We start from the raw sequence: 22,221 nt of genomic DNA on the forward strand, positions 1-22,221 counted from the left end.
CCTGGTGTCGGGAATGCCCAGCCTGCGCCATCGCTCGAGGAGAGCGACACAATCAAAGGGCCCCTCTACATCCCATTGTGAGCCAACGGCCCTTAGAGATCCTGGCATTGGATCATGTGAAGTTGGAGCCCAGCAGATCCGGTCATAGTTATGCTCTCACGATCATCGACCACTATACCAAATTTGTGGTTGCAGTACCTGTCAGAGACCTATCTGCAAGGACCACCGCAGCGGCCCTGTGGAAGAGCTTCATCCTCCCCTATGGCTGTCCGGACCAGATCCTTACGGACCACCCTGTAAAAAGCTGAGGACCACAGCCTATCATCCCCAAGGCAACGGGCTTTGTGAGAAGATGAATCAGACTCTAATCAACATGCTGAGGACTCTGACCCCTGCAAAAAGGGCTGACTGGCCAAAACTGTTGCCCGAATTGGTGTACCTGTACAACAATACCACTCATTGCTCCACAGGATACACCCCGTATTATCTGATGTTCGGGAGACATGGCCATCTCCCTGCTGATATGACCTGGGACATGGAGTCCCCTGATTCCCAGTTACTGATTCCTTTACTCCCCCAGACTGACTGGGTTCACGAACACCAGAGGCGCCTGGCGGATGCCAGAGAAGTTGTGGATCTGCGGTTGGAAGAGGCCCGAGAGAAACAAAAAAGGGACTTCGATCGTAATGCCTGTGCTGAGCCTCTTGCCCCAGGAGATCGAGTGTGGCTGCGCAACAACCATCCCACCAGTAAGCTAGATGGGCGTTGGGAGCGTGAGCCATACCTAGTTAGGGACAGTCTCTCCCCTGAAGTCTACGAGATTTCAAGAGGAGACCGTCCACTACTCCGGGTACATAGGAACCGGCTGAAGAGATGTCTTCGTCCTTTTGCCCCTATGTCCACACCTCTCACTTCGACCCCCAACTTACAGACCTCCTTGTGTTCACCTACCCCCAGTTTCTTAGAACTTGTGACTGTGCCTCAACTCTGTTTTGTTGTTTCCACTCCAGTAAGAGGTACCCCAGAGAGACCATCATCCCCACCGCAGTCTCCAATACTGCTGCCTGTGGAGGATGATCCGGCTCCAGTGTCTGCAACCCCTGAAGCATCAGAGGCAGCTGAGACTCTGACTCCAGCGCCTGACTCAGAAGAGGACGATGAGGAGGTTGTAATCTTCTCCAGGCCGGAACTTCGGAGGTCTCAAAGGGAGACAAAAGGTAAAGCTCCTGCGTACCTGCAGGAGTATCAACTGGTGTCACACAGACGGAGGAGGCAGGTACGCTTTTCTGACACCGAAGTACTTACCACCGAAGAAGATACTGAGTAACCCCTGATGGGCTGAAAGCCTTACCAGGTCCTGTGCTTATTGTACATATTGTAAATATTATTACTGCTATCCCATTTGGGCTGAGCGCCCGCTATTCCACAAGAGCCAGAGACTTTCCTGGGACTCTCACCCCTATTTATTTATTTCAGTCAAGAGACATACCTTGAACTGCCCACTGTCATGTGCTATGATAGCACCCCTACAAAGGAATCTGTCCCTCTACACATAGAGGAGACCCTTTGCATATTTTATGGCACTTTTCCCCACTTCAAGGGCTGTACCCAGAAGATGGACTTTGCTATTAAAGACCTTCTGAGAGACTTTTGCCAACCTCAAGGAAAAGTTGCTACTTTATTTATTTTTATATTGCACTTAATGCCTTCCTTTTAGGTACGGACATTTTACATGCACTTTTATGCCTTTCCTTTTCAGGTAAAGAGACATTCTATGCTGCTACCCTGAGTATCCTAACTATCTGTAACATTTGTAACGTTTAAGATGTGTACCCATTGAGCTCCTAAGCCAATGAGAGTTTACAAAATGTTTTCACACTGTCAATATATGTCAGTAGTTTGCACTAACCTTTGATAGGATTTTCAGGTTGTAGTGTGACTGTACAGTTTGGTTTAATGGCGTCAGCAATCAACTGTCACACATGTCCTTGTCTTAGTCCGACACCAACCCAGGTGCCTGTCTCCAGGACCATGGGCGGTTTGTCCCTACAGATCATGTAGCCTGCACTTCACAGAAGTGCCCCCATCTACCTCTGCACCCCAATCAGTCTGTAGTCGAGCCGAGGGCGGCTCTTTCAATTGCCCCGGAGGTATGCAACACCCTCGCCGATGCAAGGCAGAGCTGTGTTTGCAAATACGTCCCACCATGTAGCTTGCAGCCTGTGTAGGGTCTGATTAGCCTCACAGCATGTCACTACATAACACTAGATAACACAGATGAACTCTGCAGTGGTAGATCCTGCCTGGTAAGGCAGGAGTTAATTCTTTGATGTGATGTAAGATGTGTCATCCAATCACATGTATTATCCTAATGTACTGTAAGCTGGGATGTAATTGGAGGAGTAACCACCACATGACCAAGAGCTGAGAAAAAGTGACGGTTGGAGATTTCCAACAGTCAGTTCAGTCAGAGAAGTGAGTCTAAAAGACTAGCAAGTCAGACCAAGCAGTGAGTTAGACAGAGAGAGAGGAAAGGGGTATCATCCTACCTTCAAGGGTGATACCTGAAGCCCTCCAGGACAAGCTGAAGCTTCCTATTAGGACACAGCTACCTCCCAGCCTGCCCTCTGCATCCAGGCTGGCGATCTACCTCCTGTGGCTCCCTCCAAGTACATATCAGCAATCCACTACTCTGTTAAAGGCACGTTGCTGCGGTTCCTGTCGGTTCCAATAAAGAACTGTAAGTTGTTTTTGTTCAACCTCTGCCTCCGTCTGGTCCCTGCTACTACAACTACCATCATCACAGGCACCCTGTCCACCACACAGAGACTTATACTCTAGACACCAAAGGGTTGCCCCAGGTAGAACCGCTATAGCAGCCTCTCCCTCATCATTTCTTGCCAACACCACCCTGCTGGAGACCTGCCAGGCTGTAGGACAGCCCTCCGGTCCCCATACCAAGCACCGTGACACTAGCGTGCCTAGGCTGCAACCGCCAGCCACTCAGGTACTGCGGGCCCCGGCTGACTCCAGGCCCCGAGAAAAGGCTAGGCCCCGGTGGGGGATGTTGCACATGCGCAGAACGCCAGCATGTTGGGCTCCTCGTAGCTGCGCGCCGAACACACAGGGTAGGAGGAGTAACGTGCCCGGCTACTCCACGCCCCAGTAGCCGCATAAGTAAATTTACATATTAGGGGAATAAAGTTTATTAAAAGTTAGCGGGGACGTGAGGATTAGCTCTAAAAAGAGCTCTCCTCACGTCCCTTACATCCACCTACCACCCGATCTACCTTTATAGGTAGAATCATGGTGGTAGGTGCCCTTTAAATGTATCAAACAAGTTTTTGCATATGTGCTGATAACTTGTTTCAGCTATTTTTTTATTTCTAATAAAAAGTTGAGGGATTGTTTAAATTTATAAGTAAATATGATGATTAAAAGGAGAATAGCTTAATCCAAATATAACCATTAAATATATGACATATCTGAAAACATAGCAACAATTTGAGCTGTACCGAATGTGTTTGTACACTTAAAGTTTGCTGCCCTCTAATGGAGTTGTAATAGAATTACAAACTGGATTCCAGAGGAAAGTGTCTTTTTCTCTACAGCCACCACTGGTGAAACAGGGAATTACACAGTTCTCACTGGAATTAATGGGCTGCTGTAAAGTCATGGGAAAAAGAAAATACACCCATGGTTTCATGTATCAGAGCATAATAAAAATACATTTGATCCTAAGACTTTTTTAAGACTAAAATACTTTTAAAAATTGGGTAAATAGAGCCAAAGATTTATATGCATAATACAACAAATTCCACCATGAAATCACCATGGAAAAGTTGTGAGAAACACACCATAAAGCACTAGGATGTGGAGCCAACCTTTATGATTTTCGGAAACTGTTTTATAATCTTTCACATTTTGCTCTTCTTGCTGAGGTCTGCCTTTATGCACAGCTCTTGAGTTGGACTGGACATTGACTGGTCCATTCCCTTTCAGCCATTTTGTTGTAGACTTGATTATGTGCTTGGGTGATTGTCTTGTTGCATGACCCCGTTTTGACCAAGCTGTGCTGTCATGTGATTTAAACCAAGAAGAGGCTTTCTCTTAACAGCTCAAGTAAATAAGCCTTACTTGTTTTTATAATTTTATAATAATACATTCATGAAATTGAACATTTAAAATGCTGACTGAATCCTGTAGTATCTTTGATATAGCTTTGTTTTGCAATTTCTCTGACTTCAAAGGGTTTGGCCACAAATATGAAAGTTTACCAACTTGAGTACAATCCCTTAGTAAGTTCCATAATGTTCTTTGGACAGAAGGGGAATGCATACCAGAGTAAGTACAATATGGGTGAACCTTTTAGGGGATTCTACTTACCCTGATAAACTTTAAAGGTTAAATTGGTGGGACATCTAATTCTTGAAAAATTGGTAACTTTGTGAATAATATTTCTCAATTCTTTGGCAATGACCTTATAACCCTACCTATAAATAATTTCTTTTGTAAAATAATGAGTGATCTATACCTATCCTTATGGTATTGTGTGATGCTCCAGACCAGCAAAGCACCCAAACCTCTGCTTTTATAGAGGTGGTCACAGCTGCTGATGGTCAATTAATGATAAGTACCAACTCGCTGCTACTTTCCCTCTTTATTCCTACGAAATACTATGGATGTATTTCATTTTCCACACATGCTCATTTGAGATTGTTTTAATAAGTTCCAAGGATTTTCTTTCATGTCCTGATATGTAAAAATGTAGAATCACTAGAACTTTACTCCTCTCACCTGTTATACCTGCTATTAAAGGGTTAAAAGTATTTTTCATATCACTTTTTCATATGCAAGTGAGTAGATAAAGGGTCAATACTCCAGGCTGCTAGTGAATCACACCTCTTTCTTTTGATTGAAAGTTCTGTGTCTTTCCAGATCTGAGCCTAAACAGACAGCAAGTCCTCTCTGCTTCCTGTCCTTGCCAGTATGCTGTCCCTAACACTGCATGGTGTATTTAGCTGTATGGGAAACTGCATGGGAAACTGCAGATCTTGTCATTATTTCACACATCCCAGCGATGGGTGGAGCCAACATAGTACTGCAAAGATTAGGGAGGGATTTGACTTTTGGGAAGAGGCAGGTTTAAGCTGGGATGCCTGTGCTACACTTGTCAACAAAGACACAGTGGGGGATATTTATCATACGCTGGCGCTCGTGCGAATTCGCAGCCCGATACATGAAGAGGCTTCTCAGAGACAAAGATATAAAATTAGTGCTCTACTCCTTAAACTGTTTGTCAAATGGCTAGAGCCTCTCACCACCTCTTCATGGACTGGAAATAAAAGATATCCCCGACTCCTTGCATCGCCAATTGTCCTCCTTTAGTGGGTTGAAACACAATCCTCGTCTCGTTACTGTGTCCACGGCGTGTTCCCAATCCTACATCAGGAGGTATGCGAAAGGATAGTGCAGATTGCCAGGTTCAAAAAGGAAATAGTATTTATTGTATGTACTCACACATTCCAATTTAAAAGCGCGTATGTAGTAAAAGCATAAGACGCCTAAAACACCTCGCCCGACCCATGTTTCGCCTATTCAGGCTTCTTCCGGGGCATCCAAATTAAAAGCGTGCATGTAGTAAAAGCATAAGACGCCTAAAACACCTCGCCCGACCCAGGTTTCGCCTATTCAGGCTTCTTCCGGGGCATCCGGAAGAAGCCTGAATAGGCGAAACCTGGGTCGGGCAAGGTGTTTTAGGCGTCTTATGCTTTTACTACATGCGCGCTTTTAAATTGGAATGTGTGAGTACATACAATAAATACTATTTCCTTTTTGAACCTGGCAATCTGCACTATCCTTTCGCATACCTCCTGATGTAGGATTGGGAACACGCCGTGGACACGGTAACGAGACGAGGATTGTGTTTCAACCCACTAAAGGAGGACGATTGGCGATGCAAGGAGTCGGGGATATCTTTTATTTCCAGTCCATGAAGAGGTGGTGAGAGGCTCTAGCCATTTGACAAACAGTATAAGGAGTAGAGCACTAATTTTATATCTTTGACTCTGTGACTTTGTGGCATATACGGGAGTATGCCGTATTAGTGGCTCCTCCATATTTTTTATGTTACATTTTCCATCTTTCCTGGATATTTTATTATTTATTTATGAAGAGGCTTCTGCCTCTTCATGTATCGGGCTGCCAGTTGCTCAGCGTTTTTCCTACGCCAGAAAGGGACTGGCGTAGAAAAAACCGCAACCGGCGACTTTTCACATATGAAAAGTCGCCGGCAGCAGCGAGTGCGCAGACGCGGGGACAGTAACGCCCCGCGCCGGCCCACTCCAGTCCGGCTGCGCCCCCCGCTCGGCCGGCCGCGCCCCCCCCTTCACGCCCCTTCACGCCCCACTGGCGTGAAGGTGGCGGATTGTGAAAAATAATTGCAAAAGCTAGCAATAAGCTAGCATTTGCGATTATTTCAGGGCCACTGGCGGTGCGCAGAGGTCATGATAAATATCCCCCAGTGAAAGTGAGTAAGGTTTATTGTGCCTGTTCTTGATGACTGGTACCATTCCTTTCAAGGTTAGTGAAGGCCCCTGGGCGAAAAATCTGGTGGAGGCCCCCATAATTAATACAAGCAGTTCCCCGGGTTACGTACAAGAAAGGGTCTGTATGTTTGTTCTTATGTTGAATTTGTATGTAAGTCGGAACTGTATATTTTATAATTGTAGCTCCAGACAGAATTTTTGTGGTCTCTGTGACAAATGAATTTTAAAAATGTTGGGTTGTCATTAAGAACCAGGATTAACTATAAAGCTTCATTGCAGACACCTTTAATACCTGTAATAGCTGTTTATTGTAGCCTAGAGCTAAAGTACAGTAAATTGCTAATATCCAGCGGTCCGTTTGTAACTAGGGATCGTCTGTAAGTCGGGTGTTCTTTAGTAGGGGACTGTTTTTTTAAAAAAATATTATTAGTAGCTGTGTCAAATGTGTTGTATCCCTAAATCGCAGCCCTGTAACTCGCAGTCTACAATACTCTTTCTCCACTCAGTCCACAGTATATTGTAGCTATACAGATTGCTTACTGGTTGATATTGTTTATGAGGTGAGTGGGTGGGTTATACCAGCCGCAAAAAAAAAAAAACCCACCCATGAAACCCTTCCTGCCTATGCCCTTTTTCCAAGTTGTGCCAATATCTTGTGGGCTCTTGTTTTTACGGAGTGGTAAAAATGACACCTCAACTTTGGTCTTTGGTTGGTGCGATATCACATTTTTATAGGTTTTATTAGTTTCTAATAGATCATTTAAAATTGTATTTCCCCTCATGTAACCTCAGATGCGGCTACTCCACGCCCCAGTAGCCGCATAAGTAAATTTGAATATATGTCTAATAAAAGTTAACAAAAAAGTGTGGGGACGTGAGGATTAGCCCTTAATAGGTAGATTTGTGGTGGTAGGTTCCCTTTAAGCCTTTACATTTTTTAATTGTATTTTTAAACTCCATAGGGTACTTTAACGCTTTTTGGCCTGATAGCTCCTAACACATATTGCAATACTACTGTATTGCAGTATATAAGGCTTTCCCTACCTATCTGTAACTATTTGTAACAGCCACGGGCACATTATTAGAAAGCTCAGGGTAAATGACAGGTCATCAAGTCTCACAGACTTCAGGCTATCATGACAATGGTTTGTTAAGGCTAGGGGGCAGCCTAGCCAACGTGGCTTTTCGCATGCACCTATGGTATTCAAATAGACCATGGATGCTAGCGGTGGATGTTTCTGCAGCAAACATCTGCCATGTGTAGTGAGAGCTGAGCCCACAAGCCCATCATCTTACATCCTTAATTGCACCATTACAAATAGCTATGTCACATTTTGTTGATGTGTTAAACAACCATATAAAGGTGGATTCCAGTTCTACGCAATTGTTCTGCATGCGATATGCACAATTGTTGAATATCCCAAATTTGGACTAATGTGAATAGCGGTGGAAAATCTGGGACAATATAGATTTAGCATCTAGTTTGAATAGCTTTAGGCTTAATAGCCCTCTCCTAGATGTGAAGATTTGAATGACATCAATAAACAAAATACATTGTATCATTTTTCTGTAAGCTGTGTAATGATATTGTATAAGTGTAGAATGCTACTGAAGTCGATATCTATCCTTTTCTGCTGTTTGTTTAGTATAGTATGTCAGCATGAGACATGAATACAATTATGGCTGGGATGAGGGGTAGGCGAAGGTAGGGGATCGCCTAGGACGCTACCCTTACCTCCCATCCTGCTGCGTGCTCCTGGCCCCCAGTAGTGAACCGCAATATGTGTATCTTTGAGATACACAAATTGCTGGTTGCTGTACGCAAATGGCGCCCTCTATGACCCAAGCGTGCTAAGGGAGGCAGGCTGGCTATATACTTGAGGGGGTTCAGGCTGACTATACACTCCATGGAGGGTAGGCTGACTATATACTATGGGGGGGGGGGCAGGCTGGCTTTATGCTACAGAGGGGGCAGGCTGTCTATATACTACAGGAGGGAGCAAGCTGGCTATATACTTGAGGGGGAGACTGGCTATATACTACAGGGGTCAGGCTGGATATATTACAGAGGAGGCAGGCTGGTTATATACTAAGGGTTGGCTGGCTATGTACTACAGGGGAGCAGGCTGGCTAGATACTACATGGGGGCAAGCTGGCTATATACTCAAGGCGTGCTGGCTGGCTATATACTAAAAGAAGTGTAGGTTGGCTAAATACTATGAGGCTGAGTGGCTATATAATACATAGAGGGCATCCTGGCAAAATACTAAAGGGGGAAGGCTGGAAATATACTACAGGGGGCAGGCTGGCTATATACTACAGAGGATGCAGTTTGGCTATATACTATGGGACTGGCTAGCTATATACTACATAGGGGCTGGCTGGCTATATACTACAGAGGGGGTAGGTTAGCTATATACTAATTGGAGGTTCACTGGTTATATATTGGGGGGCAGGGGACTGGTTGGCTATATACTATGGGGCTGGCTGGATATATATTGGCTGGCTGTAAACTTAGGGTATGGGCTACCTATATACTGGGGAAATGTGCTGGGGCTGATATGTTGGGTAGCAGTGTATTATCTGTATATGCAGGGGACATTATATTGACTGTTTTTTTTTTTTAGAAATGGAGTGTGGAGATGAGGAGACAACAGGAAGAAGTGCGGGATGTACTGGACCAACACAGACATAGAAGGAAACAGCAGCAGCTTAACAATAAGTGATGTCTGTGCCCGAGTGCAGATCAGATGTTCACTACATTTTTTGCTGGTATATATTGATGTGTGTAGTAAATTAATTTTTGGTCTATATTTATAAGTACAGGATATTATTATGTGCTGTTTATTCATTGCTGGTAAATATTTATATGTGCGGCCCAGTCATTGGTATCTGTGTGTTTGGTATATTCATTGCTGCAATATGGTATTTTCACTGGAGGGACATATTTTTCAATTTTACACTATATTTACAGGTGGGAGGCCTTATTATAGATGTTTTTATAGCAGTTGGCCACTTAACTTTGTTTATTATTTTTCCTGTTAAGACTGACACTAATTCGGACGTATTTGAGGGGGGAGGGGGGGGTTAATTTTGCTTGTCTGCGTAGGGCACCAAAATGCTTCGTCCCAGCCCTGAATACAATGAATACATAACACGGAATATAATGTTTCATCTCTAGTCTCGTGGATGGTTAGCTGTTGTTCGATAGTTTGGAAGTCTCAAAATGTATGTATCCTTTTTGATGCTGGAATATCTATTTCTCAGATTACTAAGTATTTATTTGCTTTGCAGTGATCTTTGCTCACTCAACAATCACAGGTAAATAGTATGTTGCCAATAGCTGGTTAGAGTTCTTACCATTAACCCAAGCGAATCAAATCCTCGGGAAACACTGAGGTCAAGGTAACCTGTGATTTAACTGTGATTACTATACAAGCAAAAGTCACCACAGAGCCCTAGCCGAAGGTTTCTGAACACACATATAATTCTCTTTTTTTATGTAAGAATACATTAGATTGTATTGTATCAGTGTACACAAGTAACATCTTACTTACTTATCTGTACATAAGTACAACTTACTTTATTAGGAATATCCTAACATTTGAAATTTCTGTCACATGGATTTCTATTCAATGTAAAGGGTCAAATCAGTGAAAAAAATCCATATGTCACATATTAAGATTTTTCCATGGATTAGTTGGGATAACCATAATTTGTGGTGTTTAGAAATGAATGAGAATGGTTACACCAGGGGCAATATGGATTACAAAAAATAAATGAAAAGATACTTCACTCAATTTCCACACTGTGTTTCCACTGCCAATATCTGCTCAATCACTGGCTGAGCGGTGGAGCCACAAAAAAGCAACAGAATATTGCTTTAATTGTGAGATCCAGGCGGTCTGCAACAGCAGAGGGGATAGTAGGAGGATCCGTTGAAGGGCACTATGTATAATGATGAAAATGATGGCAACCTTTGGATGAAGTTGCTATGTGCCCCATGTGTTAGTACATGTGTCTGAGACCAGTTCTGTTTTCCAGTAACAGTCAGGGTTGGTCTGATAATATCAGTAGAGATTGAAGTGTGAAACCATGAAGAAGAATGTAAGAGGAAAGGAAAAAGCATGTGACGAGAGCAGTAAAGACTTATTTAAAAAAGAAAACAAAATATTTAAATAAGTTAGGGTTCAGTACACATATAACAATTTTTTAGATAGGGACTCACTCAATAAACCAATATGATTAGGGGATACCTATGAGGTCGATCCCTGGTACTCACTCGCCCCTGTGTGGAGATCTGAATTTTATTGCAGGGAACTACTGGTTCACCGCCTCAGAAGTCTCAGTCAAGTGATGAATGACAAAGGCGTGAGTGATAAATGTCTACAGACACTGGTGCATGGTGCCAAAGGGACTGCAAAGGATGTTATTAGGGAACAGACATCAAGGTACTTTAATAGAAATTGGTAATCCAGGCAGAGGTCATAACAATAATGTGTGAAGAGCGATTTGTGGGAATGGAAACCATGCGCTACATATCTTTCTGATGCAGGTCACTGGACATAGAGAGTCCATTGGTAACAGATAAGTGGCACCTCCACAACTAAGGACATTATACTCTATAATGAACAAACAATAATCTCGCTTGATTAGTGTTTCCACTGTCTCTTCAAGTTTATAGTATATGTGATGAAAGATTTCTTATCTACAGCTCTTTTTTTACATATATGGCAATAAATCTGCATTCAATGCCATCAGATTTCTTCAATTTAAAAGTGCAAAAACAGGCTGTAGGACAAATATCCAAACCACATATTTTAATAATAATCTTTGATACTTTTTTATTATACCCTTTTCTATAACAATAAAAGTGTATATTGTTGGAAATCTCAAAAATATAGTTGAAAATATATCAGAAATAAATGTCCTGTGTCCTGTTGAAAAATGCTTTTAGTAGTAGATTTTAAAGGAAACCTACCACTTGAAGTGGTAAGTGTAAGAAGGCAATACCGAGCACCAGCTCAGGGTGAGCTGGTGCTGGAGCTTATTTTTGTTAGTGTTTTAAACCGCTGTATCACGGTTTAAAACACTTTTTAAACTTTATGGCCGAAGCTGCTTCGGGCGCACCATGCGCGTGGCTACATAGGAAGTGAAGGAGAACCACTACTACTAAAGGTCATTCCACTGGGTAGCTCTGTCTATGATATGGCCCTAAATGACCTGCAGTAAAGTTTCAACAAGGGAGCAGTTATATTTCATTTTCTTTCATCTAACATGTCAGACCCCATCGCCCTGTGGTGTCATTTCTCCTATACACATATCACATATTGGGGAAAGGTGGGACTTTTTGTGAGTCCTACATCTATGTCAGCTTAAAATATAATGTTTAATGCAGTGGCCAGGACATGTTCATGATGACATAAGACAAGTGGGGTCCTTTTCAGATTTCACAGGTATTTCATTTATAGCATAAAAGTATAAAAAGTAGCAATGTGCGTAATATGATTACAGGGGGATTTAAATGTTCAGTCGCTGTAGTTATCCTAGAAGTCTACAAACACTAAGGAACAGCTGCAAACAGTGATAGCTCTCTGGCCAAGGACAGGAGAAGTATCATGTTAAGAGCTGAAGACAGGCTCAGCTAGTCAGCAAATTAACCATTTATATACTCATTTGGATTTAGGTTGATTACACACAATCATTGATTTTGGATTTTTACCTTGCAATAGAGATTAATTAGAAAGACTGGCTGACCAATAACTCTCTGTATTGCCTTTTTGATGTCTGTTGTGAGGAATTATTTTAGACAAGTTTCTTAATATACCCTCTTTGAAAATCATACTGCATATATATATATATATATATATATATATATATATATATATATGGTCACCCACTTAAGAACACTCGACTTACAGATGACCACTAGTTACAAACGGACCTCTGGATGTTGGTAATTTAATGTACTTAAGCCTCAGGCTACAATAAACAGCTATAACAGTTATTAACCCCTTAACGCTCTGCGCCGTAGCTCTACGGCGCAGAGGTATAAGGGATGTATGAAGAGGGCTCACAGGCTGAGTCCTCTTCATACAGAGGTGGGGCTTTTTGCATTTTGCACAAAACCCCCACCGCTAATAACCGCGGTCGGTGCTTGCACCGATCGCGGTTATTAACCCTCTAAACGCCGTCGGCAAAGTCGAACGTCATCGGGGGGCGGCGATCGGTTACCATGGTAGCCTCGGGTCTTCTTTTGACGCGAGGCTACATGGCTTATGCAGGTTCGTTACAATGAGCCAGTGGCTCATTGTAATGTATGACCTGCAAAAATGCCATATATTGCAATACTGTAGTATTGCAGTATATGGTAGGAGCGATCTGACCATCTAGGGTTAATGTACCCTAGATGGTCTAAGAAATAGTGAAAAAAAAAAGAAAAAAGAAGTTTAAAAAATAAAAAAAATTAATAAAATATTAAAAGTTCAAATCACCCCCCTTTCCCTAGAACGGATATAAAACATAACAAACAGTAAAAATCACAGACATATTAGGTATCGCCGCGTCCCAAAATGCCCGATCTATCAAAATATAAAAACGGTTACGGCTGGCGGTGACCTCCGAGGCGGGAAATGGCGCCCAAATGTCTGAAATGCGACTTTTACACCTTTTTACATAACATAAAAATGAAATAAAAAAATGATCAAAATGTCGCACAGACCTCAAAATGGTAGCAATGAAAACGTCGCCTCATTTCGCAAAAAATGACCCCTCACACATCTCCGTGCGCCAAAGTATGAAAAAGTTATTAGCATCAGAAGATGGCAAAAATTTTTTTTTCTTTTTTTGGACACATTCGTTTAATTTTTGAAAATGTATTAAAACACAATAAAACCTATATAAATTTGGTATCACCGCGATCGCACCGAACCAAAGAATAAAGTAGGTGTGCGTTTTTTTTTTCAATTTTTCCACATTTGGAATTTTTTTTTAGCTTCGCAGTACACGGCATGTTAAAATAAATAACATCACGGGAAAATTTGTTACGCACAAAATAAGCCCTCACACAGGTCTGTACACGTAAAAATGAAAAAGTTGTGGATTTTTGAAGTTGGAGAGCGAGAAATCAGCCGAAAAACCCTGCGTCCTTAAGGGGTTAAAGGTTTCTGCAGTTAAGAATGATTGTTAATCCGGGTTCTTTTGACAATCCAACATTTTTAAAATCCAATTGTCACACAGACAAAATAAAATTTGGTTGGGGTTAACCCAGGGACGGCCTGTGTGTCCCTCTTTTTAGTTAAAAAAAAAAGAAAATAATATTCCTGAATATTACTATTATTTAGTGGCTAAAGGTTGCAGTCACATTTGTTCTCTGTAGTTTAAAGAGACATCAAATCCCTTGTGCCTCCTAAGGGGACAGCCAGGATGTTCTTGGATACATTATGAATGTAATGTACTCTTGCTATGATCCTGTGGTGATATTTTCTAGCCATGGGATATTTTTTCTGGCATCCCATTTCATAAATATGACAGCATAGAACTCCACAGTACACTAACCATTCTTATTGATGTTACATACTCTGAGTGTTATAGGCATTGCCTCAGTTTAATTGACTAATTAATTAATTAAACCCTTTAACTCTGTGGAACCAGTAAACATTTAAATGTTGCGCAAATGGCACAACTCATATTATCGCATGTAGGATGAGGAGTGGAGCGGGATGTGTGATGATGGGATAGATGAAGATTGTTATGTCATTTTATATGGAGCATATTTTTATATGTTAAAATTCAATAAAGCCTTAAAAAAAAGAGCATCTAAACATTTAGTTAAAAAAGTTGTCTGGGTAAGGGGCTTTTTTATATGGGTCCCAGGTGGTGTAAAAATACCAAAGAAATGTCACTGGCGATAAAGTATGGAAGCTCATTTGTGTTGCATATTGACAGACTCTGCTCACTACAGCTTCTGGTTGTGGCCTATATTAGGCTGCAGTGGGTATGCACTGTCGACGTGATGTCACCACTTACACTCTGGTTACCAAAAGAGGCAGACTGTTACTGACTGTTATTGAGGGCATAGCACATCAATGGGGCGCTAGAAAGAGCTGAGTATAGTTTCAATGTTATTTTTAGACCTCTGGGTGCAATGGCTCTGGAACAACCTGATAAACCTAGATGTAAAAGTGACTGTACTGTATTGTTGAAGAAATGATTGAGTGAGTCTTAACTTTGGGAAAAAAAGTATAAAAAAATGCATGTATTCTTTTGAGGTCCAAACATGTAATGACAAGCAACAACAAATCTTGGAAGCCAATAATCAGTCTTTGAATACCCTTCTTTCTTTCTGTATGTCAACAAATCTCACATAAGTAAACAGTCCACGCTTTACTTTTTTCATTTTTATTTCACAGATAACAATAATAGCATAGAATTAAAATGCAAATTTTATTCCTTCTGAGAAACAGCAGAGAACAAAGCTTGGCAAAAGTTACCACAACTTTCATAAATACATTTGGATTCCCACCACAATAGTTCGAAACAACTCTGGTTACACTAAAGATATTACATAAATTAATGCTCGGCAGTATTTTAGTTGTGATTAATAAAATACTTTATTGATAATCTATTACTCTACAACATTGCTACCTACAGCCTTTGAATAATCTCCATTGCCATGAGCCCAAGGAAATCTCCATCGGGAATTGTCTTGTTACAACCCATGATGTAGAAATGGACGTATATACTTGCACTATTTAAAAAGGTATTTTCAATATGATGAAGAAAAAACTTTTTAATTCATGTTTTGTACTGTGATCTATAAATTAAGATAAAGAAAATTTTTTGATATTTTTTGAATGTGGTTAATCAATTTTACACTTACACTAGAGATTTGCCATATAAGACAATGGTTACAACCATCAATCCCATGAGAAACAATGGGAAACAAGACAATGATACCAAGTTCTGAACTGTTAAAATGATGCAACTATAATAAGCCTATCACAGGGGACGAATTATCAGAAGTATCTGACTGCACAACTGTTCTAGTTGCTCCTGGGAACTCTATTTTATGGAAATCTGTGATAAAATGAAAGCTGAGCACTGATTGGTTGTGACAGGCAACTAGAACAGTTCTGCTCTCAGATACTTCTGATAAATCTCCCCCCATGTGTCTAGTATAAATGAAACTCTATTCATTGCTGAATGCAGTTCAATGAGCTACAAGGGATAGTAGAATTTATGATATTAACCCTGTTTTCCTTGAAAGTCCTCATCTTTAACATAAAACAACTAACATTTCATAAAACAGTTACAACAATATTCCTTAGCCTGAATAAGTCATGTTGGTAGCTTGAGCAGAAGTCACCAATGATGTAGATTTTGCAAGGTTTCAAAGTCTTTTTCATTAGCCAAGTATTATGATCTTTCCAAAGACTTTATATTTTGCAAAAATACATTTACTGCGTGAACTTAACCCAAATCTTAGCAAGAATAACTTTATAAATCAATCCTGTCATACTATGACATTCAATATATCAATACAGAATTTATCTCATGAGATGTTTATTGGCCCATACAATGAAATTGATAAAGTATCAAAGGTGTTGTCCTCTTTGAATAATTAATTTTTATTAAAAGCCCCTTCCCCACAATAACATGGCTACAGGCTCTCCAGCTGCTTTAAGTGCCACCACAGGAGCGATTAAACATTACACATTCTCCTATCAAATTAGTGAGCTTTCTCTGCATTTCATGATTTATGACTTGGAAGTCCCTATTACCAAACAGGTTTTTAACATCTTTAGCTAGCTGTACTCCTGCTGGAGACTAGTAGTTGACCCTCCTTCCAAACCAGAGTTTTCCTCCAAGTGCCCACCTATTATCACATCCTGAAATTCCTATCTAGACACAACTATTGGTTTTACCTCATATGCAAAAATATCAAAACATTATTAGTTCACTGGTTAATTAGATTTCAAAGCCTATTAAAATATGTTGTTAGTAACTTCTTAAGGCTCATAAACTACAACCTACAAACTAACAATATGTGTTCCAGTTTGGAATTCCTGACATCAGCTTAAAGGCTAGCCTTCGTGTTTAGGTTAAATTATATAGTAACATAATGGTTGGTCTCAGCAAGGATTTTACCTTAAGAAGCTGAGGCTAACCAAGTCTGAATAGCATCCTAGTCGTTCCAAAGAAAGTTTATCACCATTACTTTAGACAAATAATATCAGTGTAAGTTGTACATAAGAATATTCACCTCCTTATTCCTCAAATCACATGGTCATTGTGCTGGACTTAACTTTTCACAGGCCTTTTGCTACATTGGATGACGTAATATTATCATATCACATAATTATGTCTGTTATTCAAAGACTTGTCTGCCTTTACAAGGCTACTTCATTGTTCACCTGCTTTTTAGGAACACTTACTACACAACATACGGTGTAAGTACAAATTAATGCAAATAGATACGTAGATGATGGCTTCAAATCAAAGCTGCTGAATATGTGTAAGATGAGAGCAGCAAACAGGCTAAGCAACAGATTGTTACATGTAACATAACTTCAATGACTGGTTTATATAACAGAGGAGAATTTTTGACCAGTCACAAAAGTTTCTTTGGTAAAAATACACAAAATACAATAGCAATGATACAACATACATGACGCCACACCATGAGACGATGGAGAAGATTTTCCTTCTTTTTCTTGTGAAGTGAAAACTTGGCATGTTACTCATCCAAACCCTGAATACATAGAAAAAGTAAAATGAGCAAGAGATTTTTTTTCTTTTAATCCACAGAATATGATTTTGGTACAATACAAAATAACAACACAATACACTATGGTTCTGTTCACGGTTGCATTCTGAATATCTTTAGTATTCTGAATTAATTTTATATGGAAACTGATGAATTCTGAAAGATCCTAATAGAGATTTATGATCATGCTAGTTTGAGTCCTGGTTAGGATAACATTTGCAGCCATAAAAGGGTCTGCGTAATACAGTTGCATTATAGCTGTCTGAACCAGGGCTACAAAGAGCAAGACTGACACAACATTTGGTGTACTGTATAATATTGAATATTTTTTCTTAATAGGTTGGGCAGTTACAATGCCATCTAACATAGAATAAAGTTATGACTCAATGGGGGGGGGGGGGTTATCAAGACTAAGCACATCTTGGGCTAGTCTTGTGCTTCCCCCAACCTGCACATGCAGTGCTGGATATGAGGCTCCGGCCTAGATAAATTGTATGCTAGGTCCTGCCTATGGGGAATTAAGCAGGCCCTGTTCTCTGCCCCTCCATGCCTACTTTTCATTTATGCCACAAAACTGGCATAAAAAGCATGATAGATGCCTCATATGATTCCAATGCATGCGTGCTAAAATTGTTGTATTTATACAACCTCTGGTTTGAGCCTATCCCTTATAGAAATACCTCGCTGGGAAATTATTATACAGATTGAACCTGTCGGAGTTAAGATAATGCCAAAAAACAACTGGTTTAATTAGTTTCCCACAATTAGAGAAGATCGCATCATTCAAGTTTCAATTCCCTAAAACTTCATTAGATCTTTCAAAAGATTCAGTTAGGGTATAGATCAACACATTTTGCATAAATGAAAGGTATGGTGTATGGACATGAGAAATAATACTATTCTTTGAGACCATTAAGTGCTTTGTATTCTGAAATGTTTTCACTTTACCCCTCTGTAGGCTATGTATGTTATTTTCACTTTTCCCTGAGATGCTAGGTAAAGACATGGCTGTTGTGACTCCCCCTCCTCTCTCCATAGACGGTCTATGTAATCTGATACCAGTGTTGTGGAACTGATATTAGTTACATTAAAGGGGGTTTCCCATGTAAGAAAGTTCTCAGATTTAATCTCCTAGTGATATTTACACAATAAAGATCATTTTTACCCCCTTAGCTTTGCAATGTTCTTGGTCATATCACTCTCTAGACAGGACACTAACACAGGGAAAATGTACACAGCTAGGGATTTTGTGAATTTGCACACTCCCCAGGTGGGGAAAACTATCAGAGAATTTAAAGTATGAATCCTTGAACATCTGTGCGACATTACCAATACAAGAAACAAACCCCTTGTGATGCACATAATTGACTATTATAGAGGAAAAACTACCCTATATTGACTTTATAGTCCTGGTGGTTGTTCCTATATCTATACGGAGGGTTGACCGTGACAGTTTGCGTACCTGCATCCAACCCTGTGCTGAACCCGGAGCATGCGCAGATAGAGTGGAGACCGTCGGCACTTCTCCACTGCTATCTGCGCATGTCAGCGATCTGATGCGGACAGCGTAATCGCTCGGCCTGTAAGAGTATGCAGGCAGGCGGAGACATGAAGCAGTGTAATGGAGGGAGGTGGTGAGTTTTTTAAAATTGAAAATAGAGGAGGACGAGCAGTTTGTGGAGGGGGCACTTACTTCGAGAAACAATGACCACGCCCAGGGGGCGATTATGGCAAGGAGCCAGGTAAAGTTTTATTAAAGTTATTACTTGAAAGGAATAAGGCAGGAATCTAATGAAAACTGGTTTCAGATATGCTTGGGATTGACTTGGGCACGTGGGAGAACAGTGTTTTGGTGACAGGTTGCCTTTAAATGAAAGCGGTGTAAGTTTTAGGTAACATAGGATAGATGTTTTCTTCATCTCTTATGAGATACAACCGAGGTTGATTGTATCTATACCCTTGACATTTTATAATTTTTTTTGTTTTTCATTTATATGTTTCTCTTTTTTTGCATTTCTGATCCACCTATTTTCAGCCAACAACTGTAGCTGCTGGTTCACTGTTTTTTGGGGGGTTCCCTTGGGGAGTACCTTAAGTTCTGGGGGAATCTGAGTACTATAGGTGAAGTCAGGTGCCCCCTAGTGTTGTCCCCATCCAATCATGGTTGACCTCTATGAGTTGTGCTGTTTTGGTGTCCAATATAGCAATCTTTATATAGTAATTTGGTGATTTTATCTGAGGCTTGCTACTTGCACAATATTGTATATATTTCTTATACCATAGGGGCATAAGTCGCTTTATGAGGAAGCATATGAAAGCAGATTTCTACCTGCAAGATGGGTTTTGTCTACAAGTCCTAGTTCTAGGCATTGCACAAACGCAGTAGGAGATGACACCACCACCTCTCCACCGGGATGCCACCTGCTTTGTCAAACACCCTTACGCTACGGCCTGATGAGCTAAGTAACCCAACTGTCTGGATAGAAAGTCCCCTTTCTTTTGGGCTTTAACCCTCTAAGGGTAGCAAGTTATACTAGGGACATTTTAGTTTATCTGAAGGCTAAGTGCCATTTTGTATGTATTATCATGTCTATCATCAGAGTGAAGGAGGACTAAGTACAATATTGTATGAGTTATTATGTCGGTCATAGAGGGCCATGTGCAATGTTGTATGAATTATTGTCTACCATAAAGGTGAAGTGCAATATAAAACATGAACTTTATGTTCAGTTATGGGAGACTGGCTATTTCTCATTGAAATTGTCATAATCATTATATGAGACGTGCCACTGTGATATGTATACCTATATATCCTCATTACCGTCAAAACAACATATTAACATGCACCTGGTGACCGACTACATAGCACATAAGTGGTTGGACAGTTCTGATGTTAAACAACTGGTTGTATCTACTGAGATGTATCTATTTTGTTTGTATATGTATTTTTAGTGAGGCTGTTTTTGATGCATAATCTTGCATCTGTATTATTGGATCAATGAGGAGCCATTATTTGTTAGGCGAAACGCATAGGGTATTCTCTCAAAGTCAAAGACCAGCAAAGTCATATATGGAGTAAGTCTGGAGTACCAGATCCAAAGTTTTGTCTCATTGTATGATGTCTTTGTGGCTTCATTTTGTATTTGTTATATGTTGAAAGGGATATGAGGTCTCCCCACACAGGCCTCGCAATCTGTGAGTACTGTAGCTTGTAGAGTAAGTCTCTGCACGCTGCTTGCTGGCAGAAAGTGCCTGTGTCTGAGCTGCTCTTGTGATGCAGGGGGAGGGACAGGATGCAGAGAGCACTGCAGTGTGCAGAAAAGAGAAGCTACTCATAAGAAGAATTTAACCAGAAGTCAGAAGATTTACGGTCATATCTAGGAACAACCAGAATTGTAAACACCAGGACTGATAGAAAGAGGTTGGAATTGTATCTATGAAATGCTGCATTTTTGTTTATAACAGTGAATTAAAGAATGTGTTATTTTGTTATGAGTATATTTAAAAATACTGTGGGAATAACCCTTTAAGCGTCAGATCAAATATGTTACTTACTTTTTGCAACTCCCTGCATATAACACCAAGATGCATTTATTGGGGAACTAAATAAAGAAAAGAGATAGCATAATTAATACGTTTAAAACCTGTTCATTATCTTTTGGGATTAACTGTGTAATAATATTGTAACAATTGTGATATCCATAGTATTAAAAAATATTACCTCTAACTTCTAGTTTGCAATCTACCTCAGCTTCCCCCAGCTCATTGATAGCTTTGCAAGTGTAGGTTCCACCATCAAATGGACTTGGTTTGCGGATATTTAAAGTGAGGACTCCTTGGTTATGTTTCATGAGAAATTTAGGATCATCTTTTATCTCCATTTTGTTTTTCATCCAGACAACTCTTGGCTAAATAAGATGCAATTAATTACATTAGAGGATATACATATTAAACTATAGATTCTATGGGTAAGATTTATTCTTGAGCATCGGCGTATACAGGAAATCTGGCCCTTTGAACACAGACAGATACATCAAGAGGCTGCGGTCTCCTCATGTATCTGGTGGCCAGGTTGCACACCACACAGTTCTATGCCAGCCTCTCTTCATGCCCCTCTACTTGGCAAGAAGGTGCCATAAAGGGGAAAATCATCACAATGCCAACACAGGCAGTTTGCCTTATTTAAACTAAAAAGCCCTGATAAAATTACTACTACAGAAATCACTGTCATGAAGATTTGATTTTCATTTATATAGGACTAAATTATATTGTGTCCCCTATTTTACAAATTTCTTGTATAAGTGTTTCCCAAAAGACAAATGTGTACCTTTGGATGACCTCTTACAGCACAATTTAAGGCTGTGCTATATCCAGCTACTACAACGCGGTCTATAAGAGGAGTAAGGAATTTAGGAGCCTCATTGACATCCATTTCATTGTAATCTCGAGGTTTGTAGATTAATCCTGTGAAGTGCAGAAATACAGTAAAATACATTAAATGGATATTTGGGTACACAAGTCAGCTCTTCAGATTTGATTCCTTCATAAAGCAGCAAATAGACAGAATATTTCTTATCTCATGATGACAGCCTTTATCAATATGTACCTTTAGGACATAAGAGCTTCCTTCATGCAGGAGGATGGCTCTAAACAATTAGAGGGTTGTTGGCCAAATATTTGTTAGTTGACCACTATTTTGCCTTACCCATGTACTTGTTTGATCTTAATAGGTAGGGGGTAATAAGGCCTTACCTATCTCACATTTAAAAGAAAGACTGTACATATCAAAATCAACAATAACCCAATTCTTCTAACCCTGACTAGAGAATAGAGGGTCATACCTGTAAGTGTTTTTTGCCCCCTAGAAGACCTGTGCTTACCTGCTTCACTAGGCACCATGTAATG

General features: G+C 40.4%; 1 protein-coding gene across 4 annotated transcripts in view; it reads right to left on the reverse strand.

The window, feature by feature from the left end:
• Nucleotides 1-14,927: 14,927 nt before the first annotated feature.
• The window catches only part of LOC140135392 (myosin-binding protein C, fast-type-like), an 89,827-nt gene continuing 82,533 nt past the window's right edge, over nt 14,928-22,221 (reverse strand). For all 4 annotated transcript variants that reach the window (XM_072156868.1, XM_072156866.1, XM_072156864.1 and 1 more), the window contains 4 exons: nt 21,644-21,780; nt 21,038-21,224; nt 20,872-20,918; nt 14,928-17,301 (listed from right to left, as the gene is read on the reverse strand). In XM_072156868.1, the coding sequence (XP_072012969.1) occupies nt 20,908-20,918; nt 21,038-21,224; nt 21,644-21,780 (335 nt within the window). In that variant the 3' untranslated portion in view covers nt 14,928-17,301; nt 20,872-20,907. The remainder of the gene's footprint in view (nt 17,302-20,871; nt 20,919-21,037; nt 21,225-21,643; nt 21,781-22,221) is intronic.

This window comes from Engystomops pustulosus, chromosome 6 (genome assembly GCF_040894005.1).
Source record: "Engystomops pustulosus chromosome 6, aEngPut4.maternal, whole genome shotgun sequence".
Lineage (NCBI taxonomy): Eukaryota > Metazoa > Chordata > Amphibia > Anura > Leptodactylidae > Engystomops > Engystomops pustulosus.